This window comes from Aegilops tauschii, chromosome 3, assembly GCF_002575655.3.
Source record: "Aegilops tauschii subsp. strangulata cultivar AL8/78 chromosome 3, Aet v6.0, whole genome shotgun sequence".
NCBI lineage: Eukaryota > Viridiplantae > Streptophyta > Magnoliopsida > Poales > Poaceae > Aegilops > Aegilops tauschii.
The window spans coordinates 555,597,104-555,616,413 of NC_053037.3; the positions used below are offsets into that span (position 1 = coordinate 555,597,104).

Genomic DNA, 19,310 nt, shown 5'->3' on the forward strand with positions numbered 1-19,310 from the left:
TTGCCATGACCTAAGTGTAAATCCCCTCTCACAAGCCTTTCCTCATCTTTGGATCATGATTTACTTCAAGACCAGCAAGTTGGACCTCTCCATATATTTATTTCCATTTATTTCTTATCAAAATCAATTTCTGCCTTCTATTCTAGCTCTTGGAGATTTACAAAGGAGCTACCCTTTCTGTTTTGATTTTTTCCCCCAAACCAATTTCCTTTCCTAGTCCTTTGAACCCTCAACCAAGTTCCATGAAGATCCACTGGTCTTCAGTTCAAATTTTTCAAACTTCACTTGCTGCAAGTTTGGACCAAATTTGCCAAATTTGATGAAATTCATTCAAAACCTTCTCCTAAAAATCTGAGAAAAATCAGGCAGCCTCTGGGTGCATTGAGAGGTCACCTCACCAAGTCCCAGCTCCAGGAAAAAATTACTTCATACCAAATCATTTCATCGAACACCTGCTGGACACTGTTTCTATAAGGTTCAGTCAAATTCAGTTAACAGTGTCTGAACCACTGTCGTTTCTTCAGTGTCTGTTGTCGATCTCACCAGTGCCCCGGCGTCGTCGTGTTTCCTGTCCCCTCCCCCTTGTCCTCTGCACCGCACGAGCGCCTGGATGCTTGCGGGCGTCGGCGACGAGCAGGAGGAGGTGCGCCGCCCCGTGACCGACGCCAGCGGCGGCTTTGCGGCCGCCGGAGAGAGGCGCAGCGCAGACGGCGCCGTCCAGCGCCGCCCAAGCCACCAGAGGCCGCCGCGTGGTCTTCCACTCCCCCGTGCGCGCTGCCACCCTCGTTGTGAACCGCTAGGCGCGGAGCGCGCTCTCTGCCGCCGCCGTGCCAGTACGGCGACCCCGACGAAGACCGGCGCCATTACGCCATGCCCGACCGAGTTTAGCAGTGGAACGGGACCAGTAACTCTCACTGATGCTGCCTGGCCACCTAAACCCTCTGCCAAGCCTCTGCCTCGCCGTAATCGCTCGCCGGAGATTTTCCGTTCACGGCCACCCTCTCGAATCGCCTATAAATAGAGGCCCCGAGCTCCAGCTAGTACCCACACCACCTCTGCACTCCACCAAGACCCCGCCTAGCCACTGGAAGAGCCCCGAGGGAGTCTCCTTCCTCAACTCCGGCCGCCGCGACCCGCCACGGGATCCAGCTCGATTAGCTCCCGTGCGTGCATCCCTAACCCCCAGCTCTTGCCAGTAGCCCTCTAGTGCATCCATCCTTCTGACCCGCGCTTCAATTCGAAGTTTGCAGCACACCACCGGAGTTCTCCACCATCGCCCGAGCCGCCGTCCGCCGGAGAAAGTGTCGCCGTCGACGTGGTGCTCTCCGACGACCAAGTCCACCACTCACCGACGCGGAAGGACACGCTGAACCTCTTGGTACACTCCGATCTCCCTGACTCGCCGTGGTTCGACGCCGGCGACCACCGCAGCCTTCGGGCGCCGGCGAGGTGTTTAAACCTGACATGTGGACCCCCCACGTCAGCCTCTCATTCTTTCCCCGCGAACCGTTTTCTGTTGGCGCCTTCGGGCAAAGTACGTTTTCCCTGTGGGCTGGCGCGCTTCTATTCGAACCGTTTTCTGTTTACTCAGTTAAGTCCATGTTTCTTTTCTGTTTCATTACAGATTAGTCCCTGGACAAAAACCCTTATAACTTTTTAATAAAAAGTGATTTTTGAGTGATTCTTTTTCTGACAGTCTTATAATTTTGTCTAGTTTTTTGTAGGATTTATTTGGAAAAATTTTGAGACAACTTTTATGCACGCGTTGGTTTTCACGTTAGTATGCATTTTCGCTATACCGTAGGTTCCGGAAGAGGTGACGGAGCCGCGAACTTCGCCGAGCTAGACTCCGACTTCTCCGAACCAGGCAAGCATGTTTGAACCTTTGATATGATAGGTGTTTGCATGTTTGCGTGAAAGGTTGTGTATGACATATGAGCATCGGTGAGTATCTCGTTGCATGTGAGGCAACAACCCGTGTGTTTCGAAGTTACTGTGATCTCTGATGAGAGATGGCCTAGTCATGTGGTGACATGAAGGGCACTAAGGTGGTACTGTTGTAGCATGCCAGCCTTACGTCATCCGATAAATTCCGACGTTAACGTGGACGGAGTCACGTTATCGTTCTTCTCCCTTCCGTGCTACCACATGTTTTCTGCCAGAATGCGGTTTAGTAAGTTGGTAACCTCTTTCCGTGTACACACCAAATAGAGGGGCCGGGATGAGGGTTCCATGGCCCTGGATTAAAGCCAGTCATCCGGTCAGGGGGCATGGGTGTTTCCGGTTGGGACCGAGAGGGGGGCACCCCTTAGAGCGCGCGTATAGAAATTCGATCCCATGCTACGCGAGGTTGTAGCCTCCCCGTCTCAAGGTTTTTCTTGAACGTTGCCGAGGGTGATTCCTGGCTTCGGAATGTTGAATGGGTGTGTACTGGTTAGATGTGTTTCTTCCAAAACACCGTAAACGGAACTAGTCCCCGTGACTACTGAAATCCGTTGGCTGTGGTTAAAGTACAAACTCTGCAGAGTCAAATCCTTCCGAGTCATCGTATCCGTGGTCAAGTATCGTGATCAGTGTATCCATATCTATGTCAAGCCCTCGTGGTTTTATCACCGGTAAACAAACTTGAGTGGTAAACTTGGTTAAACGTTATTCCTGTGGATGGACTAACCCTGTTGTTTATCTCATACTTGATCATTCTCTTGTTATGATTTAAATTCCTGAGCTACTAAGTTATGAATATAAGCCCTTTATGTGATGTCGCTCAGACGTCCGACTGTGGCACGCACTGTCTTTTATTTTCTATTATAAGCCCTTTATGTGGTGTCGCCCTGACGCCCGGCTGCGGCATTGTTATACTTGCATTTTCCTCTCGAGGAGTCATTCAGACCCTCGTTTGGCACCCAGTATTTATTTTGGGATTTCGGGAGGACTACCGCCCGACTTCTCTTTTATTTCCCATGCATTATTATTTCTATGTCTGAGTGCACTTATTAATCTGTTCATATGCATCATGTTTACATTTGTTATATCTTAAGTCCGAACTGTCTTGCGAGTACTTTCATAGTACTCACCTGGCTTGTTGATTTGGCCAGATGTTGACGAAGGCGATCTCTTGGATGAAGAGTTTGATAGCGAGTCCGACGCCTAGAGGAGTCCCAGTCAGTCCCGTGCGATCCTGGATGTTGGTCACTTGTATCATATACGCTTCCGCCACCTGCAATAAGTCTCCTCGAGCCTCACTCCGACACTCGAAGAGCTGTTAGTTCTCAGGAGTCATATCACCCTCTTCGCTGTGATATATCCGCTTCCGCTTTTATCGTGAGTTAGTAGTTATGCCACCCTATCCGCCCTTATGTATTATTGGCGTTTCTGTAATAAATTGTTGAGCAGTCTCCGCTCAACCTTATATTATATTCAGTACTCCTGGTATTTTTCTTGTGTGACCAAGATATTGTCTACCAGTGAGAAGGGATTCTTCTCTACTGGTCCATAAAAGGGATCGGTCTCTCAATAAATATTTTTATTGGAAGACCGGTCGTGACAATCAACTAGTCTTCATCGAGCCAACGCAATCAAGAAAGGTGGTCCATCTTGAGGGAGTCAAGATCGTCATCATCTAGCTCAAGTGGACCATGTGCAAGGCAAAGGTTTGCTCTTGATAGGTTTTCTATTTTACCGGTCTCATGATGGTAGTTGGGAGATCGGGTTATAGGATCGATTGCCGTACTATCAAGGGGGGCTCTCGATGAGTAGTTTGATCGTATCGTTCATAGAGAGCTCAAACCATTGCATCCTTGCATCATCTTTATTGGTTCTTGTTTGGTTCTTCTCTTTGTGAGTTTTGGAGCTTATGGTCATCTTGATGACAAGCTCGAGTTCATCGAAAACGGAGTTCACTCACATCTTCTATGATGTTTTCGATGTTGAGGTTATGCCGGTTCTTCTCGGTTGAGAGGTTTCTCTCCTCTATTTGTTGGCATACCTCCCCTGCCTCTTCTTACTATAACCAGTCGTTGTTTTGATGCTACTCGTCTTCCTCTATCCAACAAGCTTGAGTTTGCTCAATTCGGAGCTCATATGAAGAAGTTTTGGCAGTTCTATTTTTCTCCCTGGGGTAGTACCGCGGTGGCAGCGGTAGTACCGCTTGTAGCGTCAAGCGGTAGTACCGCTCCAGTACCGCTCTACTACCGCCTTGATTTTGGGTCTACTCTTTTCGTGTCAGGTTAAGCGGTAGTCGCGCGGCAGTAAGGCACGGTAGTTCCGCCTATAAGCGGTAGTACCGCTCCGGTCGAGCGGTAGTACCGCTGGGGTGAGCGGTAGTACCGCTTATAAGCGGTACTACCGCCCCAAGGTTCATGTTTTGTTGATCCGTTTCCCTGCTTCTTCCGTCCGAGCGGTAGTACCGCTCGTGTGCGGGCTGAGCACATAACGGTTGGATTTTCCCCCTCCTATAAAAGGGGGTCTTCTTCCCCAATGAACCTTATCTCTTGAGCTCGTGTTCTTCCCCCATTGTTGACCTTCTTCGAGCTTGCTAACTCTCAATCCCTCCATGGATTCTTGCTAGTTTTTGAGGGAAAAGAGAGAGGAGATCTAGATCCACATTTCCACCAATCACTTTCTCCTCTACGTGAGGGGAACCCCTTGGATCTAGATCTTGGAGTTCTTGGTGTTCTCCTTCTTGTTCTTCCTCTCTTTTCCTCCCTAGCATTAGTTGCTTCGGTGGGATTTGAGAGAGAAGGACTTGGGCACTCTGTGTGCCCTTGCCATTGCATTTGGTGCATCGGTTTGAGTTCTCCACGGTGATACGTGGAAGTTACAAGTTGAGAAGCTTATTACTCTTGGATGCTTGGTGCCCTTGAGCTTGTTCCTCTTGGGTGCTTGGGCGCCGTAGACGGTTGGTGGTGTTCGGAGCTCAATCATTATGGTGTAAAGCTCCGGGCGAGCGTCGGGGTCTCCAATTAGGTTGTGGAGATCGCCCCGAGCAATTTGACGGGTACCGGTGACCGCCCCCAAGGGTTGCCAAAGTGTACGGGTTCGGTGACCGCCCTCAAGGGTCCCTTAGTGGAATCACGGCATCTTGCATTGTGCGAGGGCGTGAGGAGATTACGGTGGCCCTAGTGGCTTCTTGGGGAGCATTGTGCGTCCACACCGCTCCAAACGGCGATTAGCATCCGCAAGGGTGTGAACTTCGGGATACATCATCGTCTCCGCGTGCCTCGGTTATCTCTTACCCGAACCCTTTACTTATGCACTTTACTTTGTGATAGCCATATTGTTTCTTGTCATATATCTTGCTATCACTTAGTTGTTTATCTTGCTTAGCATAAGTTGTTGGTGCACATAGGTGAGCCTAGTTGTTGTAGGTTTTGTGCTTGTCAAATTAACCGCTAGGTTTATTCCGCATTTGTTCAAGCCTAAACCGTAATTATTTTAAAGCGCCTATTCACCCCCCCCCCCCCTCTAGGCGACATCCACGATCTTTCATTCGCAATGACGGAGGAGAGAGCACCGCTGTGACAGAGAGGGAGCATGAACCATTAGAGAGTGATCTCTCACATTATAGGGACACACAAGGGGATAAAAAAGAGGGCACACCCTCGTCTCTATCGCAAAACCAGTTAGGTGAACATCACCCCGATCTCCAAGGGTTGGTCATCCGCTATCGAAGCCGTTACCTCAACACCAACGATATCTATTTGCTTCGGCTTTGTCTTTGTTTTCTTTTCTCTTTTTTCTTTGGCTGTGTGCATCCTTGATGTTTAGACTTAATCTAAGCATTATGTTGTTGCAAAGTCTAGGTGTATTTGGTATCATCTTGATATTAATATATTTCTTTTATCAAAAAAGAAAAGAACAACAGAAATGCAGGTCGAGTTATCCAAGCGGGGAGTCATTCATGGAGAGGCTACAAAAAGTGGGGTCGATCGACTTTGCGTCGCCTCCTCACGGTGACCATTACCAGGGCAATTGAAAAGTATATAATTTTCATTTTATAAGGAAAATATATATGCTTCTCTTTGTTGGTCGTATATTCTTGGGGAAATCCTGGCGCCAAATATTATGGGCAGGGAAAGTCCTGGCCCTAAAAATTGGGTAGACATTTGATGGAGAAAACTTGGGGTCCAGAATAAACACACCCGATACCCACACCAGAGCCATCGCGATTGCTGAGTGCTGACTAATGGAAGAGAAAAAACGCAAGAAAACAAATTAAGCCCACGAGAGGACAAGCCGGAGAAACGAAGAATCCCTGCACTGCACACCTCTCGCTCCCAATATCCCACCACCGGTCTCCCTCCGATAACATCTAGTCAAGCTCGTGCACACCACTACTATTCGCCTCCTTCCCTATCCCCCTCCTCTACTATTCGAGTCGAGATCTTTCTCCCCTCCGGCTACTCCTCCGCCCTCCAAGCGTGCTCACTCGCCTTGCCAGTAGGTTGCACCCCAGCCTGCCCCTAGTTGAAGAGGGAGACCGATGGCGAGCAGCGGAGGAGGAGGAGGAGGGGGAGGGGACGCAGGGGAAGGGGAGTGGCTCAAGGTCGCCGAGCTCAAGGCCATGGCGGAGGCCCAGGACCCGCATGTCAAGGTACACACGCAGCCGATAGCTCTTTGACAGATGAATCGGCGATTGACTGTTAATTCTTGTTCTTTGATGCTCTGCTTTTCGAGAGAATTTCTCTGCTGTCTTAGTTTACTGGCGATGATGTGCAATTAACCGTAGTTGCTAAAAAAATGTGCGATTGATCTAGTGGTTTGCTTTCCCCGCCCGGCCTCGTCGATCTGTTCCTCGTGACCGGTCAGCTTTCATGTTTCCTCTGTCTAGGGTACAGCTACAGTGCTATACTACAGAAGTGGTAGTGTTAATTAGTTAGTAGTTTAGAGCAGCAACTTGCCCCCCTTCTACAGCAACATATACTGCTGATATGAAGGGACATCTATTAATGCTAATATGATACCAAATGGAGTACACTTGGACTTTACCTATGACATGCACTGCTAATATCTTGGTGTCTAGTAACATAATTACCTTTTTTTAGGAATAGTAAAGAGATCTCAACCGATAGTTATAGTAACATGCCTACCGGTTGAGATCTTTGAGATCATGGCATGGATAGATTAAACTAAGCTAGCTGATGGGCTTCATCTTAAGAAACTGATCAATATCGTTGACTAATCATATACTACTGGTAAAAGAAAGATACGGGCAGGGTGTGTGTGCACCACCTCACATCTACCAGGCCACGTGAAGCATGGCCCCTGTAGTTTTCTTTCACAACGGAATATGCTGGATCACGAAAAAATGGTAATCAAGCCTTTATCGATCGGACCAAGTGACCATGGTTGATCTAGCTAAAATAAACCATACTGCATTAGCTGGGGCTGAGCGGCTGAGATTCTTTGAGGATTTGTGCATATCAATCGATCGACGCAGAGTCTCGTGCAACTCAGTTAATTAAATATCTTGACAGTATCATGGAAGGCTGAACTGAGTGCTAGAATAAATCCGAAGCACGTTGTCCTGCTTCCGAGGACAAAGCGACCACACGAGCCACGGCACCGAGATTTGTTAACGAGGTTCATCGAACTCACCTACATCCCGATACATGACTACGGACGCTCCTCCCCATAATACCGTCACAATACTGTACACTGGGCACTTAGACACCGGCACGCGTCGCTGGCTCTCCTTGCGTGCTTGTGCTATTATATTAGCATAGGTTACATCATGTGTCTACCCTCACATTAGATAGGAGGCTTATGATACAAGTGTCCTATTAGGACCCAACTCCTACCTCATCTAGGCATAATACAACTCAGAGTCTAACTGTAACCTACCTTATACACTATATTTGGCACAACTTCAATACTGAGATTTATGAGGACTAGCAGTACTTAAGGTAGTGAAATTTCTAGGTTGATTGGGAAATATATTTTTCCTAAGTCAACAATTTCAACTGTTGAAATGTACATCCAACATTTATCTCCAACCAAAATTACCATATTTTCAAAATTACATTTTTAGCGAAATATTTTCAAAATTACTGGTAGTTTTTGTTTGAAGGAAGTCCATATTACAACCCGAACTCTTCCATTTGTCTAACATACAACCCAGAACTACATAACCATCTAAAATTCAACCATGAACTATCAAAACCGCCTAGATATCAACTCTCCCCTCTCCTCAGACCGGCTTTAACTGAGTAGGCCCTGCTTTTAACCGTTGATCGGCAGGTCAACAACCACATAACCAATCTCATTTAATTTAATTACCAGAAAATGGAAATGTTCAAAAAAGTGAATTTTTTTTAAATAATCAAAACTAATATACTCATCATTTCTGGAAAGTTTCATACATTGTTGCCAGACATCTTTAAAAATATACTTAAATTATATTTGCAGCTCCTTTTTGGGTCTAAATTTGCGCAAAAAGTTGAAGTGTCCATAAAAAATTTAAAATATTTTTAAATCAATACTAATATAACGATCATTATGGGAAAGTTTCACACACATTGCTAGAAAAAAATAAAACTAAACTAACATTACATTTCCAGCCCCTTTTCCGATCAATTTTTTATCAAAATAAAAGTGTCCCGAAAAAATAAGAATAAAAACCTGTAAAATCAACACTCATATATTGATCATTCTGGGAATGTTTCAGACATTTTTAAGAACAAATATAAAAATACACTGTAATTTCATTTTCAGCCCCTTTTTGATATAATCTTTTTTTTTACCAAAAAATGAATTTGCCCAGATTCTTTTGGAAACACTTTGAAAATTTAACACTAATATAGATCATTATGGGAAAGTTTCACACACTTTTGCCAATTTATTTAAAAAAACACTTTTTGGTATAAAAAATACTAAAAAATTGATTTTGTCCAGATTTTTTGAATTTTTTTGTCAAACTAACACTGATATAGTGATCATTGTGACAAACTTTTGAAACATTTTTACCTAACAGAATTAAGAATTCGATCAAAATTTAAACAAAAAAGGGAGTGAAAATGTACTTGAAGTGTACTTCTAACAAAAAAAAGTTCTGCAGATTTAATTTTAGTGGGTTTGCTGACGTGATGCTGACTGGGATACCGACTGGTCGGTTAACGACCCAAAACTAGGGCAACTTGGAGAAAATCGGTTTGAGGAAAGGTGCGAAATCACTAATTAAGGAGTACTCATTGCAAAGAACATTCCATCTTCCCAGGTCACGACAAGTGGCGCACCTCGCAACCTGGGAGTTTTCCCTTTTTTCGTAGATTCGTTTATTCAAAACGTTTTATCTCTTAAACCGTGCGTCCAAATCTCAAACCGTTTTCACCATTGGATTCCTCGCGTCGAGATCTTCAAAACTAGATCCCATGTTGATAGGTTTTGACGAACTTTTTTTTCACGAAAAAAACCGGACGAAAAAACCCGTCGAAAAAACCAAACCAGGAGCACGGTTTTTTCCCTTTTCGAAAGAGGCACGGCCGTGACTCTCGCTAAAGCACAACTGTGCCTCTCGCGAAAAAAAACGTGACTTTTCACGAAAGACCGGGGAAAAACTAAAACGTCGAAAAAACCCGGGAAAAAACCGTTTAAAAAGCCGAAAACGCGTGCGGAAAAATAAAAAAAATAAAATCTGGAGGGAGCGTCCAGAGCGCGACACGTGGCGAATGGCTGAGAGCGCGCCAAGTGGCGCTGATCGTTGCGAGGCTCCCGAAGGAGCGCTCGTTAACTAGTTGCTCCCGGAAAGGTGAGGGTTGATTCAGCAGCTCCTGTTTGAGACGCTTGTTAGCGTCAAACAGAGGAGCTTTCGCTGAAGGTAGACGCAGATGGGCGGGCCCATTTGTAGGATAAGAATTCGAGCGCGTAAAAAAATCGCCAAAAAGTCCCGCGCTAACAAGAGCTTGAACTCGATACGTCCATCTTGTGAAGTTAAGAACCTAACCAATCGGGCTGAAAAGTTCTACTGATAGGTAAGCAGCACGAGTGTTTAAAGTACCAAATATCTTTTGAAAATTTTAGAACAACTAAAGAAAATCGAGAACAATAAATAGAGAATTCCGAACAAAATTTGACAACATGGATACTTTTAAAACCATGAACATTTTTTCACAAAACATGAACAAAATTTGGAATTCAAACAAACTTTTCAAACATGAATAATTATTGAAAAGATGAACAAAAAATTTGAGATAGCAAAAACATAAACAATTTTAAAAATATACATTGAACTTTTTGTGATATACGCTGAACAAATTTTAAATATGCATTCAACATTTTTGTAATATACGGCGAACAGTTTTTAACTAGATGGTGAATATTTTTGTGGTACACATTGAACAATATTTAGATACGCAATGAACATTTCTGAGATATATGCTGAACAAAATTTGAAAACCATGATTTTTTATGAAATCATGAACAAATTTTGGAATTTCAAACATTTTTTGGAAACAAAATAAACCAAAAAGGATAAAATAAAAGGAAAGGAAAAATAAAATAAATAGAAACATAATCAGAAGAAAAACAGAAAAAAAAACGTGAAAAATCGTAAAACCTGCAAAAAGAAGAAAAAAAACAGAAAGAAACCGGATTAGGGTACCTTCTAGAAGGTCCCCAAAACCGGTTTCGTGGCACTGCTTTAATGCTCGAAGTGGGCCGGCTTGTCTCGCACCGCTGCTCCTGCGCTTCAACGAAGCCGCGGCGCACGCGCGGGTTAAATAGGATCTGCCGGTTGATTCATAGCTAGTTTTGATAGTTCAGGTTTGAATCTTAGACAAATGAATGGGTTTCAGAAACGGTCTGCTAATGTAGGCCTGACAGCTGCTTTAGAATGGCAAACCCTTGGAAGTAAGTAATTTTACTGCAGGAGGTGGACAACATGACGCTGCGGAGGTTCCTGCGCGCGCGCGACCACGACGTGGGCAAGGCCTCGGCGATGCTGCTCAAGTTCGTGGCGTGGAGGCGGGAGGCCGTGCCGGGCGGCGTCGGCGGCGTGATGCCGGCCGATCTGGTGCGGACGGAGCTGTCGCAGGACAAGGCCCGCATGGGCGGCGTCGACCGCGCCGGCCGCCCCGTCCTGCTCGTCTTCCCCGCCAAGCACTTCTCCGCCGACCGCGACATGGCGGAGCACAAGCGTGCGTGCACGCACATGCTCCAGATGATCCAAGCTATCTGCCAATGCAATGTAACTTGATCATATCATGCACTTTCGTCTCTTTTTTGCAGGACTAGTTGTGTACCTGCTGGACAGGATCAGTGCCAGGATCCCGAGGGGGCAGGACAAGTTCATGTGCATCGTGGACCTGAAAGGGTGGGGGTACGCCAACTCGGACGTGCGCGCCTACATCGCGGCCATCGAGATCATGCAGGGCTACTACCCGGAGCGGCTGGGCAAGGCGCTCATGGTCCACGTGCCCTACATCTTCATGAAGGCCTGGAAGATGGTGTACCCCTTCATCGACACCAACACCAGGGACAAGGTGCGTGCGTTATCTCTACAACTGAGAACCGATTGTTCAAAATGAAGATGTCAGTGTTGCTCTGCTTGGTTAACTGTTTGCGCGCGGATGCAGTTCGTGTTCGTGGATGACAAGAACTTGGAGGAGACTCTGCGGCGGGAGATGGACGAGAGCCAGGTGCCGGAGATGTACGGCGGGAAGCTGCCCACTGTCCCCCTCACCGACGACTAGCTAGCTACAACGTACGATCGATCAATCGATGTACCTAGTACCGAGACAAACAAGGGCTCTTGTGGATGTAATTGGGGGAGAGATGCGCTGCTAGCTCGCACCGTCACTGTCTGTTTTGTAGGATAATTTATGATCAAATCCGGTATTTTAGAATGAAGGCTCGAGACGAAGCGCTTTCGAATTAACGAAGTCATTGACGGTTCGAAACAGGCTCTCGCCCCGCTTTATATATAAAGCAAAAACATTAAGGATATATGACCGAACGATACAATGTGGTGAGGAAGTTCTCTGAGACAGCAGATCCCTAGATAATAGGACAACATAAACGCACCCGACTATGCCGCCGACACACTAGCACATGACTACCCGATTACAAAGCCATGATACGACCTAGGACACCTAGCCTCCACAACAATGCCCTCAAGAGGGGAACGCGAGCACCGCCACTGCCGAGCCCGAGGTGGACAAAGTCATTGACCGTCCAGGGAGTAAATTACAGAAAACTACCACATTTGTGGACCCTAAATCAAAAACTACCGGCTTATGTCTTTCTTTCCAGAAACCGGCCAGTATTGTGCTGACAGTTTGCCAAAAACACTGAACGCTTGATTAGCACCTATTGACGCCAAATCTGACCGGTGGGTCCCGTCGGTGGTGCCATGTAGGCAACATTTGGTTCCATGAATTCTGAGGCTAAGGAACCTAGGGCATTACCAGATGAAATTGACCAAACAAATCGAAAATATGACAGAACACTACGTCATGGATGTGGCCTACTTCCATGATGGTCGGACCTTCATCAAGGATGGTGCTGAAATTGTCATAGAAGTGCCCACACATGGCCCACTTAACTTAAATGACAGAGTTGGTTGCAGTTCTATGTCAGTTTTCCAGGTTCCGTCATAGATTGTGTCAACCTCTCCTAGAAGTGCACATATACATGCCTGGGTTTTTTCCTCGTCAAGTCATTTCGTTACAGATATCACCATATGTTGTAGTGATGATTGATGAAATTCATTCAAAAGCAATTAGTCTCTCTCTAAATCAAAAATAAAAATATGTCGTGCACCTCATTGATAACAACGAGACGATATTACTACTTAGAACAAAATAAATATCATGTAAGAAGTTCAAAACACACAAGGACGCTATTAAAGAGTTATTTATGGTCTCGCTCCTTCCCCGCTCCCGCGGCGAGCCCCGGGTGCGCATCTCGGGAGATCTAGATCGACGGCCGCCGCCGCCGCCTCGTCAGCGTCTCCTTCCCCTTGCCGCCGTCGGAGTGCGCCCGCCGGGCGAAGCCTGTGCGGCGCGGGCGGCGGCGGGGCACTCCCTCCTTCCTCTGGTCCTCGTGGCGGCGGCGCGGGTCGTCTGCTCGGGGACAAAGGGCGCCTCGTCCGGCTGGTCTCCCGAAGGCGGGGACGGCTGGATCCGGCGACGACTGGGCTAGGAGGAGGTGGCGCGGTGCGGCGGTGCTGGTGGCGGGGTTTCGGTCGAGGTCGTCTTCGATCTCGATCGGGATCTCCATCGGGGGCGTCGCACGGTGGTGGGACCGGATCGGCGGCGGCGTCACCGGTTCGGCGGAGGGCTCCGTTCCAGCCAACCGCGAGATTGGGACGCCGTGGCTTCCGGTGAAAATCGTGCCTAACTTCAGTCATGGCGGACGATGACGGCGTCTCGGACGTCGTTCCCTTCTCAAGGCATCGTCGCTGCACGTCACGTCAACCTGATCGGAAGGTTCCGGGGGAAACCCTAGATCTTGATCTACCGGATCGGACGATGGCGACGTTTCGATGTCGTTCTCCCTCCTGGGGGCATCGTTTTGGAGCAAGTGTTGGCTGGAGGGGACAAGAGGAGGAGCGGCGTGGTATCTGACACGTCGACAACGGCGGGTCTCAGCGGCATGGAGCAGCGGGGTCTCGCCGGTGGGCGTGCGATGATGGACGAGCGCAGGATGCATGGTGGCGTCGACGGCAGCTAGACCGGGCGAGGTACATCCAGCAGTATAGCACTAAAGATGGATTGGTGGCAGGTGGCTGCGGCAGCCTCATAACCGGCACGCTGTGACGCCCGGATAATTAGACTACAATAATTCCCTGCTAATGATGCCACGTCACCTCGATTACTGTTGATAATCTCGCGTTAGTTCAAAACCGATTCAAATTCAAAATTGAATTAAAAGCAAACATCAAAAGTTTTCAAACATTAAAACTAAAATGTTCAAGTTATAGCAAATAAATCATAAATAATATAGGTGCAGAAACCACATTTTTGTAAAGTGTTTAGATGCACTAAGGTAATTAAAACAGCAGCAAAACATTTAATTAAATACCTTTTTCAAATTAATAAAATATTAAACTATTTTATTTAGCTGTCCAAATTAATGTGGCAGTGTTGTAATTCTAAATACTAATTTAGGTGTTGAAATTATATTTTACAGAAACTAAAATAAACTAATTATTAAAAGAAATAGGAAAGAAATAAATAAACAAAAGATAAAATAAAACAAAACCCCCTGGCCAACTGGGCTTTGGCCCAACCGGCCCAGCCCACCCCGCTGGCCTATATGGCCTCCCGCGAGCCACCAGGAACCCTAACCCTATCCACTCCCCCCCACTCTCTCTGGTCTCCCTCACCCCCCGATCTAGATCGGACCAGGGCACCGACGACTCCCCGCCGCGCCCGTCGCCCACTGCCGCCGTCGTCGCCCGTGGCTCAGCCGGAGCCGCCCCTCGCTGCAGCCGCTCGCCTCCGTTGCCGCCTGCTCACCGCACCGCGCGCACCCGCAGCCGCCCACGCATGGCCCCCCTCCGCCTGGTCGCATACGCCTCCGGCCACCGCCCGGCCTCGCCTGAGCCACGCCCCGCCGACTGCCGCGCCCCGTTGCTCCCTCGCGCGCACCCATGCCGTTCCCCACTGCGCCCAGCGCGCTCCGCCGCGGCCTCGCGCGGCCCCGCTGCTCCCGCCGTCGCCGGCCACCGAGGCCCTCTTGGCCTCGGGTGCGAGCGCCCGCACCCGTTCGCCCGTCGCCCGCATTCCCCTCGCCCGTTCGGGCGGCGCCCGTTAGCCCGACCCGATGTGGCCCTTTGGCCCAATGACACAGGGACCCACGCCCCAGAACGTTTAAAAAAAGGAATAAAATAATAATAAGAAATAAAAATATTAATTAATTAATTAATTAACTAGGTTAATTAACTTAATTAATTATGCTTAATTAACCTAATTAACTAACTAACCTAGTTAACTACTGTTAGTTAACTAAACAGTCCCTCACAAGTGGGACCCACCTGTCAGGTTGACCAGGTCAACGTTGAATGCTGATGTCATGCTGACATCATGCTGATGCATTAATTAATTTTCGAATTAAATTAATTTATTAAATCCAAAAATTGATTAAATCTTTTAAAATTAATATAAAATAAACCGTAGCTCGGATGGAAAAACTTTGTACATGAAAGTCACTCAGAACGACGAGACGAATACAAATACGCATCCCGTTCGTCCACCACATGTCCCTAGCATAGAGAACGCGCAACTTTCCCCTCCGGTTCATCTGTCCGAAAACGCGAAACACCGGCAATACTTTCCCGGATGTTTCCCCCCTTCGCCGGTATCACCTTCCACCGCGTTAGGGCACACCTAATACCGCTCATTGTCATGTCATGCATCGTCATGCTTATGTTTGCATTATATTTATTGTTTCTTCCCCCTCTTCTCTCCGGTAGACTACGAGACCGACGCCGCTGCTACCCAGTACGACTACGGTGTTGACAACCCCTCCTTCTCGGCTGAGCTTCCAGGCAAGCCCCCCCCCCTTGATCACCAGATATCGCCTATTCTTCTCTATACTACTTGCATTAGAGTAGGGTAGCATGTTACTGCTTTCCGTTTATCCTATCCTGATGCATAGCCTGTCCTTGCTACTAGTGTTGTTACCTTTACCTGCAATCCTACATGCTTAGTAGAGGATGCTAGTATTCCATCAGTGGCCCTACACTCTTGTCCGTCTGCCATGCTATACTACATGGCCGTGATCACTTCGGGAGGTGATCACGGGCATATACTATATACCTTATACTGTTACATTACTTATGATACTGTTCGGAGATAGGGGCTGAATGGGCAGGTGGCTGCATCCCGGTAGAGGTGGAACTGGGTTCCCGACGGCCCCCGACTGTTACTTTGTGGCGGAGCGACAGGGCAGGCTGAGACCACCTAGGAGAGAGGTGGGCCTGGCCCTAGTCGGCGTTCGCGGTTATTTCCAAATAACACGCTTAACGAGTTCTTGGTATTTGATCTGAGTCTGGCCACTGGCCTATACGCACTAACCAACTACGCGGGAACAGTTATGGGCACTCGGCGTCGTGGTATCAGCCGAAGCCTTCGTGACGTCAGCGGCTGAGCGGCGCGCGCCGGATTGGACTGAAACGCCTGCTAGGCTAGGTCTGCTTCCGGCCGCGTTCGCAATGTGCAGGTGTGCAAAGGGCGATGGGCCCAGACCCCTGCGCCATAGGATTTAGACCAGCGTGCTGACCTCTCTGTTGTGCCTAGGTGGGGCTGCGACGTGTTGATCTTCCGTGGCCGGGCATGACCCAGGAAAGTGTGTCCGGCCAAATGGGATCGAGCGTGTTGGGTAATGTGGTGCACCCCTGCAGGGAAGTTTATCTATTCGAATAGCCGTGATCTTCGGTAGCAGGACGACTTGGAGTTGTACCTTGACCTTATGACAACTAGAACCGGATACTTAATAAAACACACCCTTCCAAGTGCCAGATATAACCCGGTGACCACTCTCTAACAGGGCAACGAGGAGAGGATCGCCGGGTAGGATTATGCTATGCGATGATACTTGGTGAACTTACCATCTACTCTCTTCTACATGCTGCAAGATGGAGGCTGCCAGAAGCGTAGTCTTCGACAGGACTAGCTACCCCCCTCTTATTCTGGCATTCTGCAGTTCAGTCCACCGATATTGCCCCTTTACACAGATACCCATGCATATGTAGTGTAGATCCTTGCTTGCGAGTACTTTGGATGAGTACTCACGGTTACTTTTCTCCCCCTTTTTCCCCCTTTCCTTTTTTCCTGGTTATGGCAACCAGATGCTGGAGCCCAGGAGCTAGACGCCACCGTCGACGACGACTCCTACTACACTGGAGGTGCCTACTACTACGTGTAGGCCGCTGACGACGACCAGGAGTAGTTTAGGAGGATCCCAGGCAGGAGGCCTGTGCCTCTTTCGATCTGTATCCCAGTTTGTGCTAGCCTTCTGAAGGCAAACTTGTTTAACTTATGTCTGTACTCAGATATTGTTGTTTCTGCTGACTCGTCTATGATCGAGCACTTGTATTCGAGCCCTCGAGGCCCCTGGCTTGTATTATGATGCTTGTATGACTTATTTATGTTTTAGAGTTGTCTTGTGATATCTTCCCGTGAGTCCTTGATCTTGATCGTACACGTTTGCGTGCATGATTAGTGTATGATTGAATCGGGGGCGTCACAAGTTGGTATCAGAGCCGACTGCCTGTAGGAATCCCCCTTCCACACTCCTTGGCCGAAGTCGAGTCTTGTCCTTGCTAAACTTTTACTAACATGGCCGTGTGGCTTACAGGCCCACGTCACCATTGGGTTGTATTAGGATCTTTTATTCCTCGTCTATACTCTGGGACTCTTATCTCTCTTCTATTCGGGTTAAAATGAAATTACTAACTCTAACATTAGGATCTCGTGATCATATCCTTCCGGAGAGCCCTTATTACAGATGATCGGCTACTGCACCAGAAGATTTCGAAGATACTCTAGGATGTTCTCCCGAGACACTTGTGCCTACCGTCCTTGCAAATTCCCTACCACTGTTATATCCTTATGGATAACTGCATACACCTGCCATTCTTACATTCAATCCCATTGATCTTGTTATTACAAGATGCCTCGAACTGCTCTCCGTTGTTCCGAGAATCCTTTGAGCTTACTGCCTTGCAGTTCTTTGTCACCTGAATACACCTACAAATTAATCCTCACACACCCATCGAGGATTTGTTTCTCCCTAGTTGTTCATGTGTTTCACCAAAGTCTTTGAAATACTATTTGATCTTTCAAAAATCCTCAACAGCCTGTTGTTCTTGAAATTCTTGCTTGCTTACATTATGGTTAATCCCATAAGTATAGTAATCTTATTTGCCTCCTTTGTCACTATCATTTTGAGTCCATTGATTCAATAAGTTGCAAATGTTCATAATCATCAGTCGAATCCTAGGATTATTCTTCCGGCTCAGACGTCATTTGGATATGAGCTGGTTCTTGACCAATCAATGCCTTGATCGGTTGTGCTTCTAAGTCTATTGAACTAATTCGTTTTCGATCAGAACGATTGCTTCTGATCCCTTGATTTGGAAATCATAAATTTCTTTGCATTGAGCTTTGAATTAGTTAGTTGTTTCTGTAATCCAATGCCCTTGCATTATTTCTTCCTCTGACTTTGTGTTAATGCTCACATAAGCTCCGTTATGGAACGTCAGATCTTTTGTTGAATTATCATCCGACAGTGTCCTTCATCTATGAAAACCTCGAGAAGTTCTTTTCCCTGATACATAATACCATTGGTAAATCCTATTCTCTGATTTGGCCAACCATGCTTTGCTTTCGAGCTGGTGATAATTACTATTGAAGCTTGTGGTATATGTTTCCACGATACCCTGATGGGTTGAACCTATGCCTTCCTTAATATGTATGAACTCGAAAGTTTTCACGAGTCATACTCTTCTGGTATTTTGCCAGATAAAATTTCAATACTACAACTTCTTCGAAAATGAGAAGTGAATGAAGGTTATGCATTGGAGAAGTGGGAGTCGACCTTGAACTTTGTGTTCATGCCCATGGACACGATGTAGATCCTATCATAGAAGCTTCTTGTAATAATAACTATTTCCTTGACATGATATCGTCTGGTATCTGTGTATTGATCATTTGCAATCGTGGTTCTGACCACATTTTCTCCTTGATTCCATTTCTCAGACAAGTTAAAGCACTTGCCTTTTGTTGATCGATACATCTTCACAACCTCTATTTTGATCTTCGTCGAGTATTACCCTCTGGTATCCCGAGAATTGTGTTGCTTCCTGCGAGTCTTCATCTAGTATTGCTTCTCACCGATTTCAGATTCCCCCAGGTTCTGAGTTATTAGTCACTCGAGAACACTGATAAGTGAATCGATTCCGCACTCCCATTCAATAACTCTAAGTAATTTACGTTGCTTACGAGTTTAATAATCCTTCAAGTCATTCCTAGCCTTATCGGCTATATCATTATCGTGCAAACTTTTAACTGTGCCACCTGGTCCTTCTTCCCGGAGCACAATTTTCGATGATGAGCTAAGCTTACGTCGATCTTCCTCGTCATATCATTTCTCCTTGAACGACAAACTTGATTTTGAGTTAGTGTCGTACCCATGGTTCCAATAACCTTTCGCTTCATCATTCCTTTGACTTGATGTCATCGCTGATCGATTACATCTTCATGGAATCTCTCGACAAACGTGTCGTGATCATCATCAGCATTCTAAGCTCTTCCAGGATATCAATTGAATTCATGATGAGAAATACCATCCTTGCCCTCGATGATTTG

The 19,310-nt window shown here is 46.9% G+C and overlaps 1 protein-coding gene across 2 annotated transcripts; it reads left to right on the forward strand.

Moving 5' to 3' along the window:
• Positions 1–6,179: 6,179 nt before the first annotated feature.
• On the forward strand, positions 6,180–11,894 carry LOC109769965 (phosphatidylinositol transfer protein CSR1). 2 transcript variants are annotated; one of them, XM_020328672.4, is made up of 4 exons: positions 6,180–6,592; positions 10,865–11,132; positions 11,224–11,477; positions 11,571–11,894. In XM_020328672.4, the coding sequence occupies exons 1-4, from the start codon at positions 6,482–6,484 to the stop codon at positions 11,685–11,687; spliced, it is 750 nt and encodes a 249-aa protein (XP_020184261.1). In that variant the 5' UTR covers positions 6,180–6,481; the 3' UTR covers positions 11,688–11,894. The 2 variants fall into 2 exon arrangements, with proteins under 2 accessions (XP_020184261.1, XP_073367172.1); XM_073511071.1 differs by having other exon boundaries at positions 6,226–9,159; positions 9,746–11,132.
• The last annotated feature ends 7,416 nt before the right edge of the window (positions 11,895–19,310 follow it).